The sequence below is a fragment of the Daldinia childiae genome (assembly GCF_008694065.1).
Source record: "Daldinia childiae strain JS-1345 chromosome Unknown Scaffold2, whole genome shotgun sequence".
Classification (NCBI taxonomy): Eukaryota; Fungi; Ascomycota; class Sordariomycetes; order Xylariales; family Hypoxylaceae; genus Daldinia; species Daldinia childiae.
Genome location: NW_022984643.1, coordinates 6,065,322 through 6,085,671, shown reverse-complemented (window position 1 = coordinate 6,085,671; position 20,350 = coordinate 6,065,322). Strand labels below are relative to the sequence as shown.

At 45.8% G+C, this 20,350-nt stretch overlaps 3 protein-coding genes across 3 annotated transcripts; 1 reads left to right on the top strand and 2 right to left on the bottom strand.

Annotated features, from left to right (window-relative positions):
• Positions 1-215: 215 nt before the first annotated feature.
• Positions 216-12,003, top strand: GL218_02489 (Transcription-associated protein 1; the record flags this gene model as incomplete). Its single annotated transcript, XM_033579008.1, has 4 exons — positions 216-270; positions 373-530; positions 583-11,262; positions 11,317-12,003. 4 exons carry the CDS (start codon positions 216-218, stop codon positions 12,001-12,003), a joined length of 11,580 nt encoding a protein of 3,859 aa, XP_033438008.1.
• A 724-nt stretch (positions 12,004-12,727) lies between these two features.
• GL218_02488 (Tyrosinase) lies at positions 12,728-13,838 on the bottom strand (the record flags this gene model as incomplete). The annotated part of the gene is made up of 4 exons (XM_033579007.1): positions 12,728-12,966; positions 13,018-13,403; positions 13,452-13,545; positions 13,598-13,838. The coding sequence occupies 4 exons, from the start codon at positions 13,836-13,838 to the stop codon at positions 12,728-12,730; spliced, it is 960 nt and encodes a 319-aa protein (XP_033438007.1).
• Positions 13,839-14,971: 1,133 nt separating this feature from the next.
• On the bottom strand, positions 14,972-16,780 carry GL218_02487 (putative transporter C3H1.06c; the record flags this gene model as incomplete). Its single annotated transcript, XM_033579006.1, has 3 exons — positions 14,972-16,042; positions 16,114-16,456; positions 16,512-16,780. 3 exons carry the CDS (start codon positions 16,778-16,780, stop codon positions 14,972-14,974), a joined length of 1,683 nt encoding a protein of 560 aa, XP_033438004.1.
• Positions 16,781-20,350: the final 3,570 nt, after the last annotated feature.

Here is a 20,350-nt window from a genome sequence, read left to right as displayed (position 1 = left end):
CATTGCCGTGTTCTATACGCAGCATTTACTAACCTTGCGTCTACGTCGCATCGAGCTATCGCGTGGAATCCCGGAAGCGCCTCATACTCTGCGCCCCTCCCCGAATACCTTCCTGTAGTTAAGGCGGCATTTGTAATTCCCAATTCGAAAATTACTTCCTATGAATATTATATGGTAAACCTCGAGTTACACACGCGCATGCGGGGGCCGGAGTCATGTCGGGAACAGGGCTTGAGGATATCGTCAAGAGGCTGACGACCCATGAAACTGGTATGCATCTATACTGTCATTGATAATGCTTGCCCTACTTGATTAGCTGTTATTTATATCTATCGTGCTTGTATGGTATAGCTAATCTTCATGATTTTGTAGAGCCTAAATTGAAACTTGATGCTGCCACTACGCTGCGAGACAGCTTGGATCATTACACCAATGGCCCTCACTATGCCGTATTTCTTAAGCGGATGATGCCGCTGTTCGTTCTTATCCTTAGAGGACCATGCTTATTCCAAAGCACATCACCGGAGCAGGTATGCTATACCGGCCTTTTCGTAGTCAACTCCCGCTAAGCCTGCTATCTAGAAACTCCGGAATTGCGTCCTCGAGATCCTCCACCGATTACCCACTCACCAGACACAAACTTCGCCAGAACCCTTCGAGCCGTATGCAGAAGAGATCGTTGATATATTAATGAGTTTAGTTCGGAATGATAACGAGGATAATGCCACACTATGCGTGAAAATAATATCGGATATTATGAGGCACCAACCGAAGGTTCTCCATGGGAAAGTCCAGCCGTTTCTGGATCTGATCCAGGAGCTTTTCGAACAGATGGAGAAGGTTGTGAGGGAACAACTCGATAGTACGGCGATTCCGTTCAATGCGTCGGGTCAGCCATCAACACCTGGTAGTACCCAAACAAACTTCCAGTCGCCGCGGCCGGGATCGCCAGTCGCTTCTGTCAATGACTTGGCTCAAGATGCTCAGCAGCAGAGCCGGCCCTTGCTGAAAGGCATGCAATCGTTTAAGGTTCTCTCGGAATGCCCCATCATTGTTGTATCCGTCTTCCAGACGTATAGAAACATTATCCAACAGAATGTGAAGGCCTTTGTCCCCTTAATTAAGGCTGTTCTGTGTCTCCAGGCCAAGGCCCAGGAACAGGCCCATGCTGAAGCGAGGGCGAGAGGTACTGTGTTTGCCGGGGTGAGCCCAAATATCAGAAACCGGGTGGCGTTTGGAGAGTTTATCACAGCTCAAGTGAAGACCATGAGTTTCTTAGCCTATCTACTGCGCCAATACTCTAGTCAACTCGCCGATTTTTTGCCAACTTTACCCGAGATTGTTGTTCGATTGCTTAGAGACTGTCCAAGGGAAAAATCGGCCGCCCGGAAGGAGCTGCTTGTTGCGATCCGCCATATTATAAACTTCAACTTTCGGAAGATTTTCCTTCCAAAGATTGACGAGCTCTTGGAAGAGAAGACATTGATTGGCGATGGGCTCACTGTTTATGACACACTGAGACCGCTGGCGTATAGCATGCTAGCCGACTTGATACACCATGTTCGCGAATCACTATCGCCGGAACAAATTCGAAAGACGGTCGAGGTGTACACAAAGAATTTGCAGGACAACTTCCCTGGCACGAGTTTTCAGACGATGAGCGCCAAATTATTGTTGAATATGGCAGAGTGCATAGCCAAGATGCAGAATAAAGTCGACGCGCGACATTATTTGCTCATGATTCTGAACGCTATTGGTGACAAATTCGCCGCAATGAACAGACAGTACCCCAATGCCGTTAAGCTCTCCAAGCTTTACGCGCAGCAGGCTGCTGACCAGGTTCCTGATACATATCTTGCGGACAAGGAACACCATCCTGAGTGGGATGAGACAGATATCTTCACGGCAATGCCGATCAAGACGTCGAACCCTCGTGACCGTGGCACAGATCCCGTGGCAGACAACAAGTTCTTATTCAAAAATCTTATGAACGGGCTGAAGAACACTTTTTACCAGCTGAGGACTTGCAATGCAAGTATTCAAATCGACCCCAAGAATGCACCTCAGCATTGGCAAGAAGTATCGTACGGATTTTCCGCGGAAGAGGTCAAGGTTATCATCAAACTTTTCCGCGAAGGTGCTTACGTCTTCCGCTACTACGAGATTGAGAAACCCACTGCCGAGGCTCAGTATGCTTCACCGGTGGAGTACATGGCGAATTTCTACATGGTATCTAGTAGTAAGGAAGAGAAAGACCTTCTTGAGACATTTGCCACAGTTTTCCACTGCATTGACCCGGCTACGTTCCACGAAGTATTCCAACAGGAAATCCCTCGCCTCTACGAAATGATCTTCGAGCATACCGCTCTCCTACATATCCCTCAGTTCTTCTTGGCAAGCGAGGCTACATCGCCAAGTTTCTGTGGTATGCTTCTAAAGTTTCTAATGGAGCACATTGACGAAGTGGGTTCGGCCGACGTAAAAAGATCTTCAATCCTCCTGCGACTGTTCAAGCTCGCATTCATGGCGGTGACTCTTTTCGCGAATCAGAACGAGCAGGTGCTGCTTCCCCATGTTGTGGATATAGTCACGAAGTCAATCGATTTGTCTACTAAAGCCGAGGAACCCATGAATTATTTCTTACTTCTACGTTCCTTGTTCAGGAGTATTGGTGGCGGTAAATTTGAGCACCTTTACAAACAGATATTGCCTCTCCTAGAAATGTTGCTCGACGTTCTTAATACTTTACTCATGGCTGCCCGCAAACCTACGGAGCGAGATTTATACGTTGAGCTCTGCCTTACGGTACCGGCACGTCTCAGCAATCTGTTGCCGCACTTGAGCTTCTTGATGCGACCTTTGGTTGTTGCTCTTAGGGCTGGGACAGACCTTGTGGGCCAAGGCTTGCGCACGTTGGAACTATGCGTTGATAACCTTACAGCAGATTATCTGGATCCCATTATGGCTCCTGTGATAGAAGATTTGATGAATGCGCTTTTCGAACATCTCAAGCCCCATCCCTACAGCCATTTCCATGCCCATACGACGATGCGCATACTAGGGAAATTAGGCGGCAGAAACCGGAAATTTATGACAGAGGCATTCCCTGTCGACTATCAGAAGTACGCCGATGACCCTTCGAGCTTCGATCTACGTCTAATAGGATCTAAACGGGATCGTGCATTTCCGGCTGAGCTTGGGATTGACTTTGCCATTTATAAATTGATGGAAATTCCGAAACCGTCTAAGGCTAACCCAGCCAGACAATATGACGGGTACTACAAGAAGCAAGCACTGCAGTTCATCAAGGCCCAATTGAAGTTACGAGTTGGTATCGATCATCTTCCCGAAGACTTACCCCGATTAGTTCGTCTTCAGGCCCAAGACCTCCTCGCCCGGAAGCCAGCGGCGGATTTCGCAATATTCAACGCATCGGACCGTGAGCGCTCTGTCGCCAAGAAAGACGAACAGGATGATGTTACGAGGCGCCTTATTAAGGCCATCATGTATGCGGAATCTATTCCCGAGTTTCGGGAAGAGGCTGATATATTCCTCATGAACCTTTGCCGGCACTTCACTATTATTGAAATTGGGCGGGGGCTTGCAGATATCAAGAAAGAGATGAGTCTCTTTGATGTGCAAGCAGGAGAGGGACCCTTATACATTGACACTAGGGTTCTTGCGGATGCTATTGTTGAGTCACTTGCGTCCGACCTACCTGATGTACGTGATACTGCTTTTCGGGCGATCCGCGCAGTGTACGACTCTACTGCGACCATTTTTGGATCTGAAATCCATGCTGGCCGACTAGCGTTCTTCAGCCATCTTAGCAGGACTTTCTGCCATGCTTGCAATGAAGAAGAGTGGTACACAAAGACTGGTGGCACGCTTGGTATCAAGTATCTTCTGGTAGAGATCGATCTTGGTGATTTATGGGTGGTGTCGAAGCAAATGGATTTCATACGAGCTTTGATGTATGCGATCAAGGATATGCCGCAAGACTTACCAGAGAGGACAAGGAACTCGGCTCAAACTACGCTCGAATCTCTATTGAGACGGATTACAACAAATGCGAAGAAGGAAGATGTGTTACCCCCTCCTGCACCGCCAGGCCAACCACATCCCAAGCATTCGCGACTAGCGCAGATCTGCGTTCTATTCAACGACGAGCTATCCCACATGAACAAGCATGTTCGAGGGACTGCGAGGCGGTCACTGGAGATTATTGCCAATGCAACTAAGGTAGAAATATGGGAGCTTTTGCAACCGTATAAGGACCGGTTATTACAGCCTATCTATGCTAAGCCTTTACGGGCGTTGCCATTTTCAACCCAAATAGGGTACATTGACGCAATTGCTTATTATATGAGCCTTAAGTCCGACTTTGTCGCTTTCGATGATAATCTAAATCGGCTACTTATGGAGTCGCTGGCTTTGGCTGATGCTACGGACGAGTCCTTAGCCGGCAAGCACGCCGAGTTCCGGACGCATGAATCTATTGTGAACCTTCGAGTTTCTTGCATCAAGCTCTTAAGCAAAGCAATGGGATTTGACGAGTTCCAGAAGGGCCAAAATAACCCGACACGCACCAAGATTGTCTCAGTGTTCTTTAAATGTCTGTATTCGGAATCTAAGCCTACAATTGAAGCAGCGAACGATTCTTTAAAGGCCGTACTTTCTCAGACCAACAAATTGCCCAAGGATCTGCTGCAGCAAGGACTTAGGCCTGTTTTGGCTAACCTTCAAGATCCTAAACGGCTGAGCACTCACGGACTGGACAATCTTGCAAGGCTTCTTCGCCTTTTGACTACTTATTTCAAAGTAGAAATTGGTGCAAGACTATTGGACCATATTAAGGTCCTCGCAGATCCAAATCTTCTACAGCAGATCTCGTTCACGTTCTTTGAACAGAATAATCAGATGAAGGTAGTCGCATCTGTGTTTAACATATTCCATCTTCTTCCACCTGCTGCAGAGCAGTTTAAGGAGCGACTAATTGACACCTGTTTGGACCTCGAGGAGAAATTGCGCCGAACTCACCACAGTTCTTTCCGGGCCCCGTTATATAAGTACCTTAATCGATACCCGGCTGAGGTGTGGAATTTATTGGTGGGCAAGTCGGAAGACTTAAAGTATGGTCGATTCTTGGCCCAAGTTCTCCTAGATCCAGAAAGCAAACCCTTAAGAGAATACGCTGCTACCAACATTGACGGATTGATATCGGCTTGTACCCAAGTCGTCAATGCTGGCAAAGATACGAGATTCATAGCGGTTGTAAACACTATCAATGTCCTCGAATCGTTGAGCCAACATCCTAATACGCGAGGTTGGCTAGAGCGGAAGGACACGATTTTGTGGTTGAGACAAGTTGGCAAAGATCTAGAACTTCACTTACGGACGAATAGCTTGTCGCCAAACCTACGACTTCCTGCCGACCAAGCGGCGGAGCAACTGATGGGTATCTTCACTAAGGCTTTGTCTCTGAACCCGAAAGATTTGGATGCTCTCTTTAGCCTAGTGGATTCTGTCACTTCCGAAGAGTTGCGTGCTACACCATCCTTGTTTAACTTCCTCTACAAGCACGTTATCTGTAGCGATTCCATTGACTACTGGAAGGCCGTCGTGCTCCGTTGTCTTGATATCTACGCTGGAAAAAGTTCCACACAGAAGACCAAATGCTTCCTACTTCGTAACGTCGTTAATCCAATTATTGCTATGGATGTCATGCGACATTGGCATCAGCCAAGAGCCCAGAGGTTGGTGGATCGAACAGTCATCGAGTCTATTAATGTCAAGATATGGAAAGTCAACCCTGGAGAACCCCAGGAAGATCTAGGACACCCTGGTATCGATCATACGAGAATGGAAGTCCTCCAACTCTCTGCGATGCTAGTCAAATATCATTATGCCATCCTCCAAGATGCTAGGAAGGATATTATTAAGTTTGGATGGACCTACATAAGATTAGAAGATGTTATCAACAAGCACGCTGCCTATGTTGTGATTGGCTATTTCATTGCGCATTACGAGACGCCGCCAAAGATTGTTACGCAGGTATACTATTCATTGCTGAGGACAAATCAGAATGAGGGACGTGCTCTAGTTACCCAGGCTCTTGAATTAATGGCTCCTGTTCTCCCCCTACGCTGCACGGCAGTACAGAGTGATCGCGGTACTGGAGACCGTAACGCGGTCTGGGCTATGGCGCCGCGCCGCATCTTGGCCGAAGAGGGTCAGAATGTTCAGCAGATGACAAGTATATTTCACTTCCTCGTCCGGCATCCTGATCTATTCTATGAGTCTCGAGACAAATTTGCCGTTCTCATTATCACGTCCCTCCGAAAAGTATCGCCTTTTGTGTCATCTTCGACCGAGAGTAAGAGGCTTGCCTTGAATATGATGTGGCTAATCTGGCAATGGGAGGAGAGGAGAGTAGATAGTAAACCTAGCGATTCCGAAAGGGTTCTGTCAGAATCACCTAATTCTAGAAAGCGGAAATTTGATAACGACAAAATGAGTTCCTCGCCACCAGCGGTTCGCCAAGTTGCTCAAGTCGATAGGGCCGAGTTTCAAATCCCTGCCGGATACCGCCATAAGATGGTGAAGTATTTGATCGAGTTTATTGCGCAGCTGAATGAGAGGTATCAATTGCCCTCGGCGAAGCCCAGAGATGCAGCTCTAACATCCGGGCCTGCTCTCCCGTCTCAGTCTACGGAGTTATGCAAAAAGGCAATGTCGCTCCTTTATAATCTGTTACAACCGCGATACTGGGCCGACCTTGACGTTGATTTGTTCCCGAATATCACCGATGTTGTCCTGGCTAGCGAGAGAACTACTAAACTCCTCGCGGCAGATCCTTCAGACAAGGAGAATTACGATGAAAAGTTCATAACCAATATCATCAATACTCTCCAAGTGGTGCGGATCATTCTCAATTTCAAGCCCGACGACTGGATACTGAGAAACATGCCATCAATCCAAAAAGTTATTGAGAAATGTCTCAAGTCAGAAAATCCCGAGCTGCAGGATTGTCTCCATCTAGCAGATAAGAAATATGACGATGGACGCGACGTCAAGTCTACAATCCAGCGGATCCTTGATGCTATACCAGAGGATGTACCTATGGAGGATGCGGATGCTGAAGGTGAACCCGAAGCTCCCATTTCGGAAATTATCACCTTCCTGTCTACTGTCGCGACGGAGTCTCTAGCAAGTTCCAACTATGTGTCTGGTGTCAATATCCTGTGGTCTCTGGGTCAACGCAAACCCTCGGTCATTGACCAGCATATCGTCTCCTTAATGAAGGCATTGCAGACGAAGCTTGCCAGGGAACACGTCCAACACTATACAAGTGTGGCTACGCACCAGCAGATGAATATGGGTGCTATACGACCTCAAGATCCAAATGCTCAACCCGGAGAGTTATCACCTTATGACCTCAATATCCAGACTGATTTGATGATCAAGGCGATCCAAGTAACTGCAATGCGCATGGAGATACTCGGCGACCACCGACGGCCCTTCTTGAGCGTTCTAGCGACTCTGGTCGAGAAGTCACAACATATTCCACTTTGCGAGAAAATACTTGACATGGTAGAAGGTTGGGTTTTTCGATCCGAAGGGACATGGCCGACGCTTAAAGAAAAGACGGCAGTGCTTCATAAAATGTTAACCTTTGAACATAGGAGCGATACGACAATGCTGGGGAAGTTCTTGGAATTGGTAATCCGTATCTACGAGGATCCGAAAATAGCACGAACGGAACTCACCGTACGGATGGAGCATGCTTTCTTAATCGGAACCCGAGCACAGGACGTCGAGATGCGCAATAGATTTCTGAATATATTTGACAAGAGCCTCTCTAAAACAGCAACTGCTCGGTTGTCATATGTCATAAGCTCTCAAAACTGGGACACCCTTGCCGATTCCTTCTGGCTAGCACAAGCCACCCAACTCCTTCTAGGCGCTGTTGAGATGAATTCCAGTGTTCAACTCCACCAAGAAGACTTTCGGACACTTCCGGCGTCTCTTGTTTTTGGCATTTACTCCAAGGATACCAGAGAACCTACTGCGATGATTGATGATAAATATGATACCTTCATGGCGAATCACCGACGCTTTGTTGCCGAGCTAGGTGACGTAAAAGTCCGGGACATTATAGAACCACTTATACAACTTCAACACATCGATAGTAACCTATCCCATAGTCTTTGGGTTACTCTATTTCCTATGTTCTGGTCTGCTACCGCCAAGGAGGAGAAAACAGATCTGGAGAAAGCTCTGGTAGTACTTCTCTCGAAAGACTTCCACTCTCGTCAAATCGACAAAAGACCAAATGTGGTGCAAACTCTACTAGCAGGCGCTGCTAAAGCGTGGCCAGAGTGCAAGATCCCGCCACACATCCTTAAATTTGGAGCCAAGACTTATGATGCTTGGTACACAGCATTAGTACAACTTGAGAATTCCGCTATCAAGCCAGATGTGGACTCGTCTAAAGTGCGGGAAAGCAATCTTGATGCATTGGTTGAACTGTATTCCAGTCTAAAGGAGGATGATCTTTTCTACGGCACTTGGCGTCGGCGATGCCAATTTGTCGAGACCAACGCGGCCTTATCATACGAGCAGAATGGCATGTGGGACAAGGCTCAAAAAATGTACGAGGCGGCTCAGATTAAAGCCCGAACAGGTGTCATTCCGTTCTCCCAAGGAGAGTACATGCTCTGGGAAGACCACTGGGTCCTTTGTGCGCAGAAACTGCAGCAGTGGGATATATTGCAAGATTTCGCCAAGCATGAAAATCTCCAAGATCTTCTACTCGAATGTGCTTGGCGAGGTATTGATATGTGGCAAACCCAAGAACAACGTGACAGCCTAGACATGGTCGTTAAGGGTGTTATGGATGCACCGACTGCCCGGCGAGCATTCTTCCAAAGCTTCATGTCCCTGTTGAAATTCCACAACAAACAGGAGACTGGGCAGGACTTTTCTCGCGTCTGTGATGAAGCAATACAATTATCTATTAGAAAGTGGCACCAGCTTCCGAAACGTCTAACCGCTGCTCATATTCCCTTACTTCACAATTTCCAACAGCTTGTCGAGCTCCACGATGCTAGCGTCATCTGCCAGAGCCTCGCGAACACGAACCAAACGAATTTAGACGTGAAATCTGGCGAGTTGAAGCTTCTCCTCGGATCTTGGAGAGACCGGCTACCGAACATTTGGGACGACATAACCGATTGGCAAGACCTAGTCACCTGGAGACAACACATTTTTGGGCTGATCAACAATACATATCTCCAACTTCTTCCCCAGCAGGGCCAAGGGGCTAATGGTGCTTCATTCGCGTACCGCGGCTATCACGAGACGGCGTGGATCATTAATCGTTTCGCCCACGTTGCCCGCAAGCACAATTTGCCAGATGTGTGCATAGCCCAACTCAGCCGAATATATACCCTTCCCAATATAGAGATTCAGGAAGCCTTCTTGAAACTAAGGGAACAGGCGCGGTGCCACTACGAGAATCCTGCGGAGCTTTCAAGTGGGTTGGATGTTATCAATAATACGAACCTCAATTACTTTAACAACCAGCAGAAGGCCGAATTCTTCACTCTAAAGGGAATGTTCCTGGAGAAGCTCAACCAAAAAGAGGACGCGGATGCAGCATATGGTACGGCATTGTATTACGATATTGGCAAAGCCAAGGCCTGGGCTGAATGGGGCTACTTCAACGACCGCAAGTTTAAAGAGGATCCTAAGGATTTGAATTCTGCTAGACAAGCTCTAACTTCGTACCTACAAGCTATTGGTAGCTATAAGAGCGGTAAGGCACGGAAGCTAATCGCGCGTATCCTCTGGCTCCTAAGCTTGGATGATTCGAATGGAACTATTGCTGCGGGTTTCGATGATTATAAGGGAGAAACTCCCGTCTGGTATTGGATCACATTTATACCACAGCTTCTAACCGGCATGGCCCATAAGGAGGCACCCAAAGTCCATGCTATTCTTCTGAAAATAGCCAAGGCGTATCCCCAGTCCCTGTATTTCCAATTAAGGACAAACCGCGAAGATATGCTTGCCATCAAGAAGAATCAGGAAGCCAAGGAGAAGGCACGGCAACGAGCACAGTCAACAGCATCTAGTGGGAAGCCGAGCAGTTCACCGTCGCTTAGCAAGCAGGAAAATCCCCAGATGAAGGCAGAGTCGTCTTCCAGACCCGCAACCTCAAACGGCGAAAGCAACCTTCAAGCGAAGCCGGAGGCCACCGATGCTAACGGGGTAGCCAACGCCACACAAGCAGGTAACGCGGACCAACAGTCGACTGGGAAGGATGGTACATCCTCGGCTCCGGCACAGAAACGGCCGCCTTGGGAGCTCACAGAAGAGATCATGTCTGTTCTGAAAACAGCGTTCCCTCTTCTTGCTCTTTCCATGGAGACCATGGTGGACCAGATCCAAAAATACTTCAAATGCCCCCCTGACGAGGATGCGTATCGCCTAATCATAGCTCTTTTGAACGATGGCTTAGCGTATGTCAGTAGAATGCCTGCTTCGTACGCCAGGGATGTGAAGCTGCCATCAGGTACCGAGACTAATATCACTCGCTTCGCCGAAACGATCCTTCCTGCGCACATCAAAAAGTCCTTCGAGGCAGACTTCGTTCAAGTGAAGCCAACGATGTACGAGTATATTCACAAACTTCGCAAGTGGCGAGATAAATTTGAAGAGAAGCTGGATCGTAGAAATCCAAGAGCGTACTTGGAGACGTATTCGCGTCACTTGAGCGAGTTCCGCTACTTGAAATTCGATGATGTCGAAGTACCCGGGCAGTACTTACAGCATAAAGATAAAAACCAGGATTTCATTCGTATAGATCGCTTCCTTCCTAACGTGGAACTTGTTCGGGGCATTGGTGGCTCCCATCGGCGCTTGAAGATTCGTGGTCACGATGGTAGCATTCACTCGTTTGCAGTACAACATCCTGCTGCGCGACATTGCCGACGAGAGGAGAGGATTCTCCAACTATTCCGACACTTAAACCAGACACTCGCCAAGAAGAAGGAAAGTCGCCGTCGAGACTTACAGTTTACAGTGCCCTTGGTGGTCCCTCTTGCTCCTCATATCAGGATTGTGCAAGATGACCCATCTTATATCACGCTCCAGGGCATTTATGAAGATCATTGTCGACGCAATAGTATGCCCAAGGATGAGCCCGTCATGTTTACTATGGAAAGACTGAGAGGTTTGATTGAGCCTAAGGGATCTGTAAGTTTTTCTCGTCAGATTCAAGTACCAGGGGTCGCTAACAATTTGATTCAGAAGCCTCCCGAGCAAACTGCCACGGCACGTCTTGAAGTATTCACGGCCATCCAAGAGAAATGGGTACCTCGTACTGCCGTTCTCGAATACTTCCAGAGCATCTTCCCCGAGTTCTCCGAATTCTGGCTTTTCCGACGCCGATTCTCGTACCAACTCTCAGCACTCACATTCATGACATATATCCTCTACAGTACCAATAGGTATCCTCACAAGATGCACATAGCTCGCGGCTCTGGAAAGATCTGGGGCTCCGAGGTAATGTCGTTCATGGCACCCGGAAAGCCCTTCTTCCACAATCCAGAACCCGTACCTTTCCGTCTCACTCCCAACCTGCAGACCCTGATGGGCCCTCTGGCCACCGAGGGTATCTTCAGCTGCTCGATCATGGCTATCGCGCGCTGCCTAACCGAACCTGAATTTGAACTCGAGCACGCGCTTACGCTTTTTGTTCGGGATGAGGTGATATTCTGGTTCACTAGCAGTCACCGAACTGTCCATCTTAACGAAAACCAACTGCGCGAAACAGTCCAGACCAACTGTGATATGATCGTTAAGCGCGCCGTTAGCCTCGCTCAGAGCCCAGTTGGTAATTTACCGGCAAACCAGACGGTCATCGATCTTATCGCTCGGGCCGTCAACCCCATGAATCTCGCCCAGTGCGATGCTCTCTGGATGCCTTACCTTTAATATCCTTCCCGTCTGTTATCATCCCGAAATAGGGACTAGCATTGTTTTTGTTTTTTATTTCCTATTTTTCACTAGGGACTCATGGAATTGCGAGGCTATTTTGCAGCAAGGCGTTAAGGGTCCGGGTCCGAGACAGCATCACGGGCCAGGCTGGGGTTTACGGCGCGGACTAACTGGGCATCAGATTAGACGGTCGATATTAGGGACTAAAGGCAAAATTATTACTCATATTTAGGGTTATACGCTTAGTTCGACTTGAATTATAATGCGTTTGTTTTATGATACTCGTTTATTGTGATTAATATGCTTTACTCTGTGATATATGTTAGATATAGTTATACTTGGAACTACGTAGGTTTATTCTCTCAAAATTCAAATTTTCTATGAGTCGAATACCGTTATTATTGAGTGTCGATTATTATACAGACTTTACAGCTTCTTGCCGCGCATGAATTGGGGGTATCAAGATGATTCAAGAGGGCTATAGGTCTATCTATTTCAATATAGATATCTTATTTAGGTTAAAGGTTCTCTAGAGGGCATCATTTATTCGGGCGATATTATCATTCCTTTTTTTTTAAGGTTGCGGGCTTTATGCAGTAATCGTAATAAAAGCCACTTGCGAAGGCCACCAAAGCCGCTGAAGTTTTTGTAATTAATAAAGCTAATAAAATTAATATTTATTAGATTTTAAAATCCAAATTGGAACATAAAAACACGTGTTTTAATATGTATAGCAAAGCAGCTCGCTTTGAGTGGACATGATATCTCGAACAGGAATATCTTTCGCAATGTTAAGCATAGGCATAATGTCATCTAAGGTGGCTTGAGGAGGTGTTGGTTCTCCGGGGTTACTTTGAGTCTTAATACCGCCGTATGCATTTGTGCGGATTTCCGGGTCCCCCTGTTGCCAGAGATACCAAAGACGGTCAATTTGAGTGTGATGAAGGAAGAAGAGAGGGTCTAAGGGATTTATCAGTATTTAAAACCTCATTATGTTCGGTTGGAATTTACCATTAGGCGAAGTAGCGGGCATCATGTCACCCGCCACTGAGCTATGAATCGCACCGTGGGGCCCGCCCTCCAGTTCGTTGTGAAAGTTATCATAGTCGGAAAAGGCATTGATCTTGGCTATGGCCTCGGGCGTATAAGCTTCGCTAAACATATTTCCAATTTGTTCGGTTCCGTTATTGAAATTGCGTCTTAAGCAATGCGGTACAAGTGTATCAGTAATATAGGCAGGACGGAGGTCCTTAAACGGCCCATCTGATACGCACTTGGAAGTGCTTCCGTCTATCGTAATAGTATTGTTAGGGTCTCCATTACCGCCCACACCGGTGACAGGATCCCATATCGACGACTTGGAAGTGTCATCTGAGTCGAGTGTCCAATCCCAATACCTGAAATATGTAAGTTATTAGAAAATACAAACTGTAGGAAATACGCACGCTACGGCTCCAGTGTAACCGCATTCCTTAAGTGCTTGCTCGTAGACGTGCACAAAATAGCGATGCCACGGGAGGAAGCTTGCGACGAAATGGACTAACATTTTATAATTAGCGACTTGTTATCTAGGACTTACACTCGAACTTACTGTCGTCGTTGAGAGCATTATGCACGAACGGGAAGTCATCGTATTGCGTCGTATCTAGGCCAAGCTTAGAGGGTTGCTTGGCAAGGCAGTGGACAGCGCTAATATATGAGTCTCTTTCATCTGACGATAGAGAACGCCACTCTTTTCTGATAGTTGGATTCTCACAGGTTACGGCTGGCGACCTAGGAGGAGTGATAGAAGCTGCAACAGCAGCTGGGAGTGCTAAGGTTCGAAATAACATGGCTAAATTCGTAATTATTTTATTGATATAGGCAAAAGAGTGATGAAGAATAGAATGCAAGATCAGTGAGTGGAATAGTTGATGGTGGATTATGAAGGTTGACCAGTCTCTTTAATCTATTGATTATTCAAGTCCTTAAGCATGTATCGTATATAATATTACCTAGGTACCTGTAGCTAGGTGATCGAACTTTGTAACACGAGGTTGCCTCGGCATAAACTGCTAGAATGGGATGAATATACCGAAGATAGCCTACTTGGTAGCGCCCTTTATCCGCCTACATATCAATCCGCCGTGTATGATACTTTTGGTAGTTTTCAACTGAAACTGCGCAGGATTATTATTATTTATTATCTTATTGGTACATGTTGAAATAAAACTTATGGTCTCGACTGGCTGAAAGGTGTAATTGAAAGTTATTGTGGGCATTACTCAGTGTTATGCTAGGGGTCTACAGACTTGCCAAGCCCTTTGGCTCACTGTCCTTTTCGGTTTTCTGTCGAAAACAACCACAAAAGTGTAGCGTGAAACAGCACACCCTTTTCTATTTGGTATTAGGGATCAAACGGGTCTTAAATCTATACTAGACCTTGAGTAACTAGTGTATTTCAAACAATTTTAGTCAATACGAGTTGTTTTGCATCGGACCCTTGTCATAAATTAGCTAAAAATCCGGAGGGTTACCGGTTCAGTAATAGGCATGAGAGGGGAGTTTGAAAAAAAAAAAAAAAAAAAAAAAAAAAAAACAGTTCTTCGGGAATACCTATTCTATATATATTAGTTTAATTCACGTATAATGGCATTGTAGGTTATTATTAGAAGCCATATTTGATATGGAAAGGCTGGGTGGCTATCTCTTAGGTGGTTGAGAAGTATAAATTACATATTTTTTTGCACTTGATACTATAGATACCCAAGTACCTATTAAATAATCCTTGATGATGCGCATTTCGTCACTGGAGAAGATGGCCAACTACCTAAGTTAATAATTTCCGTATTTGGAATCGAACTAGACATATGGCGGTGCTAATTGGCTGGAATATACTACGCATAGTATACCTACCTACGCTAATGAACTCAGTTTTACATATGATTATCATCAAGTTTATCGGTTGCGCCTCTTTTATTCCTATTTACATTTTACCCACTTCAATGCCATGCTTCTTTTCATTTTCCTCTATGCCAAACTCAGTTTCGAGGCTACTGCGTAGCTTGACTTGTTTCTCAAGAAACACGAGTAAAAAAGATAACCCTGAAAAGACAATCGAAATCTGCCATACTCGCTGTAAACTGTGGCTGTATACACTGACGATCTCTTCCCGTGTGGGCGAGGAGAAAGACCATATAAGCTCTGCCTGAGCGCGTTCGTAAGCAACACCGCCACCCTCGAACATTGCACGAGCCTGCGGATTTGTAATGGCACTGTTTAGTTGAGAAAAGCGGTTGTTGAATATAGCAGCAGGGATAGCAACGCCCCAAATGCTACCAAAGGCACGCATGAACGACCAAGCAGCAGTGGTCGCTGCTTGGTCTTTTTCTTCGAAATGTGCTTGGACTGAGGGTAGCAGAGTATTTAATACGAAGCCTGAACCGGCTGCAGTAATAGCCTGGAATATGATCCACTCGGCTGTCGTAGTATTCGGGCTAAAGAGGGTAAAGAGCCCCAAGCCAATGGTACAGATAGCGAAGCCGATCATATGAAGCGGCTTGTACTTCCCAAACTTAGCTAGAAGAAGTACTGCCGCGATTGCTCCTGGGATTGCAATAAGAACCGAGGGAAGGATCTGTACTCCGGCTCTCGCTGCGGAGCTACCAAGAACGGTCTGAAAGTATACAGGGAGGAAGAATAGAACCCAATATAATAGTGCTGAGTTGAGGAATGTGATGCCGAAAATTACGCAGGAGGTTCGGTTTGCGAATAGACGCGGTGGTACAACAGGTTCTTTCGCCCATTTGGTGGACTCAAACCACATAAAACCCCCAAGACCAATAAATCCTATAATTAGGGGTGTCACAACATTGACAGAGGACCAACTATACTTAGTACCACCATAGGTAAGTGAATAGAGGATAGAGACCGTTGCGCCAACTAATATTAAGTTTCCGCCGAAGTCGATGCGTTTTATTTTCTGAAGAAATGACATCTCCTTATTATACCGAACTTGGAGGAAAAAGAAAATCATAATCATCGCGGTACCACCAACCTGCCACAATCAAAATTAGATCAGGAGTCTAGAATGTGTCAATATGGAGTTCACGTGGATGAAATGCTTACAGGAAGATTGATCCAGAATACCCATCGCCAGGTAGTATGGGCTACAATTTCACCGCCAACCCACGGGCCTAACGCTGTTCCAACGGTATACACGAGAAGAACTATAGCCATATAGTTTCCTCGCTCTCGAAGAGGTACCAAATCAGACACAATAATATCGATGATGATATTGATACCACCGGCGCCGATTCCCTGAACCGCGCGACCAGCAATTAACATGGCGCCATTGGTAGCACCACCACAGATTCCGCTCCCGAGAGTGAAAAAGAAGACAATGGCCATGGTGACCCATCTACGTCCGAAGATATTGGCCAACTGCCCGAAAAGGGGTTGGACGGCGGCGCTGTTAACTCGATTAGCATTTAGATCATCCTTATAATAGACCTATGCCTATATACCCTGCCAGGAAGAACACGTTCGTCACCCAGACGTAGTTGTCCCCTAGATCCAAGTGTTGAGTAATGAAAGGTAGCGCAGTGGTTACGACCGTATTCTCGAGGGCGCTAAGGATGCCGGTAACCGAAAGAGTAGCCATAATAGCCCAAAACCGCTTGCTCTGGTTGAACTTCTTTTCGATGGTAAAGTTATCGGAATGAGAGCTGTTGTTGTCTGTTATATGCGTAACATGACCTAAGTCGCTGGGCGACTTAGTTTTGATCTGATCCATAGCAAGACTTGTGCGGTAAAGGTTTAAGCCGCGATAAAAATAAATTAGGAAACTATAGTTCTTCGAGTTGATTATAATATGGTCATGTCAATAGTTATTGGTAAAACTGGCCCTAAAAAATCTCGACAATGTAGGACCAAGGGGCCGTAGCAAGTTTTATGATCAACCACATTGAAGTCCAACATGGGGGCCGCGAAGAATAGACGGCGAACGGGGCGACATAGAATATAGTCGGAACATCGTCGGGAGGTTATAACTGAATGTAGGTAGTATATTGGGTTGGTAGAAAATGAATCCAAGTAAGAATAAAGTCTCCGAAATCAATCCGCCCCACAAATAAATATGGTATAGTTGAAGACTCTTTTGGCTGTCTAATGGTGTTTATACCTCCTAAGTGCGGCACAGATTAAAATTACTGCCTGGTTTCATATGAATTATCCTAGTAAGCTATTGGTGATTAGAAGACCTAGCTAGAATATTGCTCTCAAACTAACGACTAATATTATTCTAGAGAATGGCGTAGCGCATAGGGTAGGTATTTCAAATATCGCGTCTAAGGGTTAATGCATTTTGTAATACTTACCTCTTAGGTAGTCAGAACTAAGTCGACTTTACTAGTTTTAATAACTAATGCCCTACCGGCTCTAGTCTAAAACGCCATCGTAGGAGCCTCTGGTGTAATTGTACCAACAGAAAATTGTAAGTGACTTGTCTTCATTTGTAATTTCTCTACGTTGATGATGAACCTTAATTACAATATCTCAGTGAAGAGGAGAATGTCTCAAAACATATCCCCTAGTCTACTAGCTATGAATATAAGGTTATTCTAGTGAGCCTGTATTTTCCTAATGGCATTTCTGATCTTCTCGCTGAAATGAGTAGATGAGGGGATTTTGCTAGGTATAGCGTGAGGTATCTTGGTGAGATCATGTGTATAAATCAGGCTTTGCCCTTCACTCATGGAGTAACCCAGTTAGTCAGTTAAGTCATTCATACTGCTCATATATCTCTATCTCTGGTAATCCTATAACACACTCTAACAGGTATCTTCTACTATACTCGTAGTTCTGAAAAGGGGGTGAAAAGGGATAAAAGTGGACCAACACAAGATTTGTGAAGATAACAAGATATCAGACTCTATATCCGTGGACTGTATATTAAACCAGATAAGATATAATTGAATGGACGTTGGGGAATGCTGACCATTCGTGGCCAGGCCGGGCTAATGTATTATGTGGAGCAGAAGGTCGAACCATCAACTTAGATGTACATCATGCCTTGTTGCTTCATCGTCTCTGAAGTAGATTAAGTTGTACCCCGGGTAGTCCAGGGATGGTGAATATCTCCACACGGGAATTCGATTGAACTATGATGGCTAAAGATCATTGGCGACAAACGTCAACTTCCGCACAGCTAGGGTAGCAATCGCGGGGTAAATGTAACATAAGACTCATCTAATGCAATCACCCTTAACTATCGTAGAATTGGGACCTATAGATACCTTACCTACTAATGTCTATCTCGGCATAGATGCCATAGCCCGTATACGACACCAAGTAGATGATAATCTGTTAGTAAGCTCGTCTAATGAGAAAAATGATGGCTCTTAGGATCTGCCGAATGTCTGTGGTAAGTATCAAGTAGTTTATCGTCACAGATGGGGGACATACAAAACAAGCTCCGCACCCATCAAAGCATGGTTATGAAATATCCGAGGACGTTTTCTGTTTCTTCTTGGATATCATTTTCTCTCTATAACTCTCCCGCGAGGTTACTTATTTTCTCTATATGAATATGGCTCGTAAACTTGTCAGTGGGCCTCAAAGCCGTGGGACGCATCTGGTGCGTAGTCACGCGCACGAAGAAGATATCCCCGGGACCGTCAATGTCCAGACCGTGGGTTAGTAAAACCCGAGGTTATATCCAACCATTAATTATTGACATTTTGGGAAACAGAAGGGGATGATTCTTATAACGGCCAGGCGCTTTTCCCTGTGCCTGCTGAAGATCCTAACGATCCGTTACAGGTGTGTCCTAGACCTGCGAAGTTGACATTGAGGTCGGAAACCTACAATTAACGATTTTAACAATTGTATAGTGGTCGAAGTCTAAGAAGATAATGATACTAGTAGTTATCTGCTTTTACTCTTTCCTCGGCAATGCAGCGCTATTGGGTCCTGGCCCTTATTTGACGTTATGGTCGGAACTATTCGATATCACCCCTGCGGAAGCATCGACACTTATATCATATCCCAATCTCGCATATGGATTCAGTTCTTTCATCCTCGTGCCATTATACTTGAAGTTCGGAAGGCGGCCTGTGATGCTTGGATCATTGTTAGCTGTAGGTCTAGTACATAGATTTGGATGGAGTATACTTCCCAACTAATCTCTTCTAATAAAGTTCATTGCTGGCCTTGCTGGATGTTCTCAGGCCAATGACTTTGGTGGACTGATGGTACGTATCAAGACCTGTGGTTCCAAGATATAAATATTTCTATTCTTCGTCTAATTAGGTACCGTTTAATCGTTATTTCTGGCTAACGGTTTGCAGTAAGTCAGCTTATCCTATCCCCTTATATCATCTTCTCTGGCAACGGATTATGGGGATACCAAGCTCGCTAGAGGTAGTCAATACCACGGCTAACATATTAAATATCCAATAGGGCGGGCCGAATTATACACTGTTTTGGTGCTGGTATATGCGAAGCTTTACCTGTTCAGCTCGTGTCAGATATATTCTTCCTTCATGAGCGGGGGAAACATATCGGCTACTATACATGTATGAAAGTGACCACTGCTTAAACCTGTAGAGCTTCTGCTTACGCTGATTGAAATAGTCGGCATGTGCTTCGCCTCCATGGCAACAATTCCAGCCGCATATATGCTACCAACTAAATACTCCTGGAGACTATTCTTTTACGTCATTGTCGCCTTCGCCAGTGCACTATTTATCCTTGCATTCTTCGTCGTCGAAGAAACATCCTACGATCGGGAGGCGCATATGGTCCAAGATACCTCTACAGAGCGCTCGGATGACACTGCCTCCAATGCCTTCGAAAAGCCTAACGACTCAGTCGTCGAGCAGGCGGCGAGCATGCCGAAACGAAAAACGTTCTTATCAACACTTAACCTATGGGGTCGTGTCGATCCAGATGTCCGTCTTCATAAGTTTATGTGGCGACCTTTTACCTATTTTTTAGTCCCTCAAGTCCTATGGGTTATCACTTCTTTCGGAACTATCATAGGGTTAGGTGCATTGGCCTTCAACTACGTCTTCCCAATTAAGATAACTGCACCTCCATATAACTGGTCAGAGGTATGTGTTAGGCTCTGCTTTATCCCCATAAATAAGTCTAATTAATGATGATCTATAGGCCAGTTCCGGCGTGCAGTCGCTTGGATCTCTCATCGGGTTCATTCTTGCGCTCCCTTTTACTTCCTCGTCGGATCTCTTGGCGGGGTACTTGACCAGACGTAATAATGGCATTCGCGAAGCCGAGATGAGATTAGGAGTCATGTTACCTGCTATGATAATAGGCCCAGCGGGTTTAGTTGTTTACGGGCTCA